We start from the raw sequence: 9493 nt of genomic DNA, 5'->3' as shown, positions 1-9493 counted from the left end.
CACACCCACTGCACCTGGGCGACTAAATTGAACTTGCACAAAACATTTCACTGGCACAGAGGTCAGGTGGCATGTCAAGTCCGGCATGGTCACTCTCCAGAAGATGGTGGCTGCTTTGTGGGCACCTGTGAGTGGTGGGAGAGTGTGCTTGGGGCTTGGGCCAAAAACCTGCACAGGCTGCTGCTGCCCTACAGGAGGTGGTGGCATTGCTGCTCCTGGGAGCCCTCTCAGAAGAACTGTTTAACTCCCCGCGGGCAGCCGTGAGCTGGGCTCAACTATCCTTCCATCGGGATATTCTGCGATAGTCCCGGGTGGTTTCGGGGCTCACCAAGCCCCTGCAGGACTACAACCCCCACAATGCCCAGCGGCGCGGCCGGCCGAGCCTAACGCGGGGCCCGCTCCCATGGCCGCGGCGGTGGCGGCGGCGGCGGTGCTGGGCGGGGGCCTGCTGCTGGCAGCCTGGCGCTGGCTGCGGCCCGCGGCCCGGCCCGGCGCCGGCTCGGCGGCCTCCATGCGGGGCAAGACGGTGATCATCACCGGGGCCAACAGCGGGCTGGGCCGGGCGGTGGCCGCCGAGCTGCTGCGGATGAGGGCCCGGGTCATCATGGGCTGCCGGGACCGGGCGCGGGCGGAGCGGGCGGCCAGCGAGATCCGAGCCGAGCTGGGCGAGCGGGAGGCGGCCGAGGGCGGCGGGGAGCTGGTGGTCCGGCAGCTCGACCTGGCCTCGCTCAGCTCCGTGCGGGACTTCTGCCGGCAGGTCCTCCAGGTACGGGCCCTGCCGGGGGTAGGGGGGTCCAAGGGGAGCCCCCCCGCCTGCCCGCACTCGGCCCGGGGCTGCGGGGTGGTTGCAGGGCTTGGGGGGTGTAAACAAGCGGGCAGTGTTGTCTGCTTGAAGCTTAAAGGTCGTGGCTGGAACACATCTGCTACGAAGAAAGGCTGAGAGAGCTGGGGATGTGCGGCCTGCAGAAGAGAAGGCTCCGGGGTGACCTCGTTGCAGCTTTTCAGGACTTAAAGGGGGATTATAAAAAAGATGGAGGGTGACTCTTTGCTCAGTCAGGCAATGACAGGACAAGGAAGAATGGTATTAAACTAAAAGAGGGTCGGCTTAAATTAGACATTAGGAAGAAATTCTTTACTGTAAGGGTAGTAAGACACTGGAACAGGTTGCCCAGAGAAGCTGTGGATGGCCCATCCCAGGAGGTGTTCAAGGGCAGGTTGGATGAGGCCTTGGGCATCCTGATCTAGTGGGTGGTGTCCCTGCCCATGGCAGGGGGTTAAAACTAGATGATCTTTGTGGTCCCTTCCAACCCGAGCCATTCTATTATTTGTATTTGTTCAGGCTGTTCTAGTACTGAAAATTAAACTTTTTTTTTTTTTTTATGAGAAACAAAACATTTCCCTTTTCCCTGTTTTTCTGTTCTGAAGTAATTTGCCTTTAAGTTGACATTACAGCACAGCCGTGTGCCTATAGCAATAAAGGTTCATGAGTGAACTGCTCGCAACTGCATCCATCCTGCTGTCTTCTCCCTGACACTGGACTCCCACACATCTTGCATCTCTTGCCAGCAGTAGCTGAGTTTAGTGGTTAGATGTTTTGTAATATATACATTTTCTCCAAATTTCGTGGAAAAAAAGTTTAAGGAGATCAGAGACATCCAGGCAATTCTCCTGATGGAAATGTTGCAATATGAGTTCAGCAGTACAAGTAGACACCAGAGAGCACTGGGAGGCACCATTAGAGTCATTCCACTCCAATGAAAAGCTTCAGCTGGGACTCTCATCACATCTAGCAATGCAAACCATGAGACACAAGGTCATAGGAAACCAGGCATAATCAGTTATGCCACTTGGTGCGCTGCTCATTGAGTCCTTGAAAGATGCTCAAGTGCAGTTGTGAGAAACAAAAATGGAGAGAGACTATATTGTATTAACTTTCAAATAGCTGTTGTAAAACTTAAATATCTGAAAAAGTCAAAAGAGCTCTGGCGGAGCTCTGTAATCATATATAATAGTATATATGAATCTAGTTATAAGATCTAATGTTACTTCAGTGTTTTGTGAAAATAAACATATATACAAAATGATATAAAACACTAGACCAGAAACTTACTGTTTAACCTTTAAAGTCATATCTTCTGTAGCACATAATATCCAAAAATGTAAATTTATTATCCATTCGTCATTGGTAAAGCCAGTAGAAATGACTGTAAATGAGAAATGGATAGTGAAAGAGAGAGTGAATGTATTTGCAGGGTGCTGCTCACAGGTGCATTTTAACTTTTATTTTCAAAATAATCCCCAAAGCATCTGAATAGCAAGGAATATGAGTTCAAGAAGCTGTTACATTCAAGTTCACGTTATTTGTCTTCTGTGAACCTGTGACTGCTTTTTGGACTTGTGTTGGTTGTGGTTGTTTTTTTTTTTCCTTAGGTTGTTTGGTTGATGGGGATATTACTGTGTTGTTTGTGTGTGTTTTGAGATGAAGAATACTTAAAGATCATCAGGATGGGGGTGAATAAGGCTTAAATATTGTCAGGATGGGGAAACAATGCACTCTCACAACCTAACTTTCTTTGTGGGAGCTTTCCATTCCAAAACTGCAAGTGATTACATCTTTCACTCCTTAGCCTCGTTGCAAAAAAATGACTTAAAGGTGTTGGAGGGCTCCATGGAAAAATGCAGAAAATGGTAGCAAGCTCAGAAGCTACAAAGAGTAGCACTGCCTGTCAAAGCAATGTTTTGTACTCTGATGCTCTTGGTCATAGTAGCTGCCTGCTTGGTGTTGATCACATTACTCTAGATTATTAAATGTAGGAGTCTCAGAAAATAGCACAAGTGGAAGTCCTTCTTGCAGCATTAATTCTTGTGAAATGAATCTTCTGGTCAGATGCTGTGAAAAGTTCCTAAAACGATGTTCTCTAAAGAAAGGAATAACACTTCAGTCAGCAAATCTGCAGTAAGGCACTTGTTCAGTGCTGTTCTTGCTTAGTGATAGAAACCATTATGTCCCTTTGGGAGAGGAGAATTGGGTTTGATGCTCTTTGGATCATGCCTTTGTAATTACATGAAATACTGAGAAACGTCAAGTCCTGCAGAAAGCAGAGGCTGAATTACTTGATGTTTTGTGGAGTCAGATGCCAGCCATCATTAATTGAATGCCAAGTACAAATTTGTGTTTTGCTCTCTGTATCTTTGCCGTCAACGGTAGTCAAATGAAAGGCAAATAAAAGGGTATAAAATTTGTCTTGAGATTCTCTATTTTTATCATCAAAATGACGTGAAGTGATCTGTGCTTGCCGACATTAGTTTGAGCGAGTCCAGAGAAGGGCAACGAAGCTGGTGAGGGGTCTGGAGAACAAGGCTTACGAGGAGCGGCTGAGGGAGCTGGGATTGTTCAGCCTGGAGAAGAGGAGGCTCAGGAGCGACCTTATCGCTCTCTATAGGTACCTTAAAGGAGGCTGTAGCGAGGTGGGGGTTGGTCTGTTCTCCCACGTGCTTGGTGACAGGACGAGGGGGAATGGGCTAAAGTTGCGCCAGGGGAGGCTTAGGTTGGGTATTAGGAAGAACTTCTTTACTGAAAGGGTTGTTAGGCATTGGAATGGGCTGCCCAGGGAAGTGGTTGAGTCACCATCCCTGGAGGTCTTTAAAAGACATTTAGGTGTAGAGCTTAGTGATATGGTTTAGTGGAGGACTTGTTAGTGTTAGGTCAGAGGTTGGACTAGGTGATCTTGGAGGTCTCTTCCAACCTAGATTCTGTGATTCTGTGAGTTTTAAAGAATTAGCAGCAAAGAAAACTCACGCTGCTTTTTGTGTTAAGCGAATGAATACTTTTGCATCCGAGTCATGTAAGCATAAGTTTCCTGTGATACTTCAGACATGGGAGAAATTGCTGAATTCAGAGGCTATTTGCGCAGCTTAGTTTAATCTATGTTTTTTGAAGAATTCATTGTTTCGGTTAAATTGGAAAGCCTTTAGTTTTTGGGTGGATCCTGGAGCATGAAGTATATGATGTACGTTTGAATTATCCTCACCACTTTCTGTGTTAATTACTTATATTTCCTGATGTGACTGATTTCCTGATTGACTTCTCTCAGTCTGAACCAGAATACTAATCCATCAAATAGCCATGTGCTGAGCATATCATAAAAATTTTAAGCCTCAGTCTCATAGACACATCTAAGTTCTTGAGTTTACCTATTAGGTAAATTGTTGTATGAAACCTGCTCAGTTAGAATCATGAATGTTACTTTTCTGTCATGAGTTTTGCTCTGTACTTTGCACCAAGCAGCGCAATGAAATGTAGTGATATTAGAATGAGATAGTGTTTAAAATCATGAGAACGTTGTTCTTCAAATTTTTTCATTACATCTTCTCAGTGAGATGATGGGCTTGCAATATGACAGGTTCTCTTCAACAGTGACGTTCTTTGAGATAATGCTTTTTGTTCTGTATCTTTATAACTTCTGTGGTAGTACCCATGCCTGTGGCTGAGGTTTGTCATAAACAATTATCATGCATGAACGTGTCTGCTTTTCCAAGTATAATAAAGAGGTTACTTTTTTAGAGGAAAACAAAATGCATCACAAAGATAAATTACCACTGAATTCCTGCAGAAAGCTGTTCCCAGAGAAACAGATGTTGTGTTGTCTGCACACATTAAAAGTCGATACAGACCTGCTTTCATGTACTTGCGTCCTGCTGGAGTCAAATGTTCAGTTTAGTAGTAGCTCATTTTCATTTTTTTCAGTAACAATTTAGGGACTATTGGAAAGTTACAATTTAGAAAACTAGAAATTAAGTTATTTCCCTCTAACAGTGTCTAATGAGAAATATTAAGCATAATAGTATGGTTTGCATTATAAAACTGAATTATGTTTCTCTTTCCTATTCAAAGGAAGAGCCAAGGCTGGATGTTCTGATAAATAATGCGGGGATATTCCAGTGTCCGTACATGAAGACAGAGGATGGTTTTGAGATGCAATTTGGCGTAAACCACTTGGGTCACTTCTTACTCACCAACCTTCTTCTGGGCCTCCTCAAAAATTCTGCTCCAAGCAGGATTGTGGTAGTATCCTCAAAGCTTTACAAATATGGAGAGATCAACTTTGAAGACTTGAACAGTGAAATAAGTTACAATAAAAGCTTTTGTTATAGCCGGAGTAAACTGGCTAATATATTATTTGCAAGGGAGCTAGCACGTCGATTGGAAGGGACGGGAGTCACTGTCAATTCACTTCATCCTGGGATTGTCAGAACAAATTTAGGCAGGCATGTGAATATTCCTTTGCTGGCAAAACCCCTATTCAATTTGGTGTCATGGGCTTTCTTCAAAACACCTCTGGAAGGAGCCCAAACTTCTATTTATTTGGCCTCTTCTCCTGAGGTTGAAGGTGTGTCAGGGAAATATTTTGGGGACTGCAAAGAGGAGGAACTCCTACCCAAAGCCATGGATGACTTGGTTGCGAGAAAGTTGTGGGATATCAGTGAAGTAATGGTTGGATTATTGAAATAAGTGCTGGGCTATCTGCTAAAAAGGAATGCAGATAACTATGCAATGTGTATTTAGAACAGTGTAATTCTCACTTTGAGTGCTGTGGGAGCACAGGTTAATGCTCAGAATTATTTAATAGAGGAGTGATTTATGCTGGAACTGTTTTGAAACAAAGGATAATCTTTATTTAATGGGTGCAGACTTTCAAGAAAAATCTGAAATAAAGTTTGAGGGTGTGAATATTTCTGATTAAATCTGTTCAGAAACTCATGTTCTACAAATAAATATTAAACAAAACTGTGTTTTGCAGTGTATATGCTTATTTGTCATGTTCTACTACTTTGTAGTCAGACTGGACAATGCAGGGTGTTGATGGTGAAATGCTTTTCATGTAAACCAGTTTTAAGAAGAGATCCTAACACTAAGATTTTTGTCTTTGAGCCATCACAGCGAAAGCTGGAGTAAACAGTTTTACTGGTATCTTGCACTGTAATCATTAGGCCTGAGTGCCATTCAAAGACTTGTCATTAGCCAAATGCTTCAGTGAACAAAATTATTGAGATGTATACAGTTTAGCTGTGAAGCACAAAGTTGGCTTTTTTTTCGAGTACTGTAACTGCCATTCACTGAGTGTATACACTTTGTTGTGCAAGCTGTATTTTTATTTTCACATATGCTGAACTGGCTATTTCTTGATACGTGGACTGCTTACGTTTCATTAAAAATGTAGTTGACATATCTTGTGGTCTTGATAGGGCTTTGCATGTCATGAGTTGTGTCTGTGCAAAGTTCACAAGACTTCAACCAGATTAAACTGAAGAGAGTATGTTTCTTGGTGTGTGTTTGGCTTTACTGATGGCACTTTAACTTGGTAATGAGATTAGAAAAAACTGTCTAATACAGTTTAATGAATCTTTAATAAAAAATCTTTTAAAATAAAAGACTTAGCACTCATTCTTTCACTGTGGAAGATACAACCAGTGGTCTTGATGCAGTAGCTTTGTTTCAAAGGTAGAAGATTCATCTGTGTCAATTCAGGGAGCCTCTGCTGCATAGAGTTAAAAATAAAATAAGCTTCAAATAAATTAAAAAAAAGGACATTACCTGAAGCTATAACGATTTTTTTGGGGGGGAGGAGGAAATTCATACAATTAATGAGTTCATATTGACATTTATGACATTTTTGTCTCTAAATAAACTGGTCTAGCAGTTAATTCAGAGTATATAGAATATGGAAGAACGAACTGGAGTGATTTATCTTGATAAATAGTATTCAAGGAAACCAATATTAATAATACATGACATATTTAATAGACCCTTTTTACTTACCTGTAAATACACATCAGGTCGGCCCTTCAGGTAGCAACCCAGTTGTTGAGATCCTATCTCTGTTTGTTTACTCAGGCTCTAAGCCTGCTGGAGCCTCTGCACAGGGCAGTGGCCTTACCTGTCCTTGCCCTTTGCCAGCATGATCCTGCTCTGGGCCAGTGGCTTGGGTGGGGGAGGAAGGTGGCATTCCAGAATACCACAACACATGCTATGAAACTGAGCACGTTTCTAAGATCCTGTAACATGTTGAGCTTTGTACTGCTCACTGTAAGGCAAGGTGAAGAGATGGGTGTGCTGTCAAAACGTTTTCTTGAGTGTTGATCAAAGTTCTCTAAGTAATGCCAGAGGGAGACATGTAATGTGCATAGAGAAAGTTCTGCTCTGGACTTTGCATTTCAGAAAAGGAGGCTCAGGACACACCTTATCGTATTTACAATTACCTTAAAGGAGGTTGTAGTGAGGTGGGGATTGGGCTCTTCTCCCAAGCACCAAGTGATAACACAAGGAGAAATGGCCTGAAGTTGAGCCAGGGGTGATTTAGGTTGGGTATTTGTTTAGTTGGGTATTTAGGTTTTCTTCACTGAAAGGGATGTGCAGTGTTGGAACAGGCTGCCCAGGGAAGTGGTTCAGTCACCATCCCTGAAGGTCTTAAGAAATGTGCAGATGTAGAATTTAGTAGCGTGGTTTAGTGGTGGGCTTGTCAGTGCTAGGTTAAAGGTTGGATTAGGTAATCTTAGAGGTCTTTTCCAACCTGAATGATATGATTCTATGAAATAGCTGTATGCAGAGAACTTGAAACAGCTAAAGAATTAAAAGTTCATTAATACGTCTAGTATGCAGGATAACAGTAAAATGAGGAAATGTTTTCATGAACTGCAGGTTATCTTAATCAAAACAACATGGTGTACTTCACCTGCCAAAGAACAAGAGTGAAGATGCAGAAGACCTGAGCCAAACTTGGGTTTCTGTTTTCAGTACTACTGTTCAGCAATACTGAATTAATACTACTGCATTGTTTCAGTGCTGAAACCTGCGTATACCTCTTGAGAGGAAAGCCTTAGGTGCAAAGGTGGAGAATGGAGAAGATGACAAGTCTGGAAGTGCTGTGGTAAAGAACTGCCCTGAGGAGAAGATTATATATTTTTCAAACTGAATGATCAGCGTATGATATACACTGGCCTTCAAAACAGCAAAGGTGCATGTGTACAGAAATAAGAGACGTGGAATAATAAATACCAGCTGTATAGTAGGACTCTATAACATGTAATGCCTCATACATCTACCAGGTGTTTTTTTCTTTTGAAACATTGCAGAAATAAGATCCTTTGTCAGAAAGTGATTACATTCCTGTAATCATATCTAGATTAAAGTCCTTGTTCCAGAGCAGGAGAGTAATCACATGATACTCTTAATGGAACATAATACGCCTGAAAATATTGCCTGAATACATTTTGAAAGGATGGATTGTTAAAATCTCTGGCACCAAAACATAAATTTTATTTTTTTTCAACATCAGTAACATTTGTCACCTTCAAGGTTGAGTTTAATTTAGTTGCTGTGGACCAGAAAGCTGATTACTCTCTTGAGACTGCTGTTACTGTTTATTTACGCGATGCTTTTGTTATTCTGGTAGCATCGAGGAATTTGAGACCTCATAGGTCAACAGGTCTTGTAAAATATAAGTGCAAAATGAAAGAAGACTTTATTTCAATGTGTGGTTAGCACTGCTGATTCAATCTAGGTTAGCATTTTGGCTGAGAAAGTATACAATACAATACTACATAGGATCTTAGTAAGCTCAAATATAGATCTGTGATGTGATGATTGTCTGCTGAATGGCTTTTCTTAGAGTTGGTAGAGGGATCAGTGTCTTGTTCCAACAACTTCACACTTCACCCCAGTATTACAGTGCCTCCAGAAAGGTGTGGCAAGCTCTGCATGTTACTGTTCTGTAAACTATTTAATCCACAGCTGTCCAGTGTGGTAAAGCCAAAACCAGGACACATTTCAGTTGTCTCCCTCCACTGCCACCACCATATGAACACCACCATATGAACACTGCCATCCTCAAATTAAGCTTGTTTTCCATTAAGAATTAAACTTGGAAAAAATAAGGGGTGAAGGAGACAGACAGTAACCAGGGATAACACGTAAAGACCAGGGAAATGCAAAACAACAGCTTTCACAGGTAGGTATCGAGGCTGATCGCACTGCTAGTAAGTAGATATGCATGGAGGCCACATCTGAGGGTAAGATTTTGTTGAGGTCTCTGATAAACATAATATGTCGTGAGTCAACTCTTTCAAAGGCCAAAATGTACCTTCATCTATCTTGCATAAATTATTAGAATTTGAACATTTGATTTTTGATCCACCATCAGTGCTGGACCAGCACCTGTGCCCTAGTGGTTTGAAAGCTGGCTGGGATGTGTTCAGGGCACAATCACTCCTGAGAAAGCAGCACTTGTCCTTTTGCTTTTTGCAGGTGAAATGCCTTTTTGGGGCCATAGCTGAGGTGTGGAGGGCCACAACAACGCTTAACTTGTTTGCCTGTTTGCAAACTTTCCCCACTGCAGCCTGAGGCCCGTCGCAGCAATGAGTAGAAATGCTTGCACGTGGCCCCATTTCTCAGTGATCGAGTTTCATACTGCAACAACATTGTAGACTGACTCTA

General features: G+C 42.5%; 1 protein-coding gene across 1 annotated transcript; it reads left to right on the top strand.

The window, feature by feature from the left end:
- On the top strand, nucleotides 1–6432 carry LOC308193106 (retinol dehydrogenase 14-like). Its single transcript, XM_080587341.1, has 2 exons — nucleotides 1–766; nucleotides 4895–6432. Exons 1-2 carry the CDS (start codon nucleotides 404–406, stop codon nucleotides 5510–5512), a joined length of 981 nt encoding a protein of 326 aa, XP_080443467.1. The 5' UTR covers nucleotides 1–403; the 3' UTR covers nucleotides 5513–6432.
- Nucleotides 6433–9493: the final 3061 nt, after the last annotated feature.

This window comes from Anser brachyrhynchus (genome assembly GCF_964034855.1).
Source record: "Anser brachyrhynchus genome assembly, chromosome: 3".
In the NCBI taxonomy this organism is placed as follows: Eukaryota; Metazoa; Chordata; class Aves; order Anseriformes; family Anatidae; genus Anser; species Anser brachyrhynchus.
This window is presented reverse-complemented; position numbering and strand designations above follow the sequence as displayed.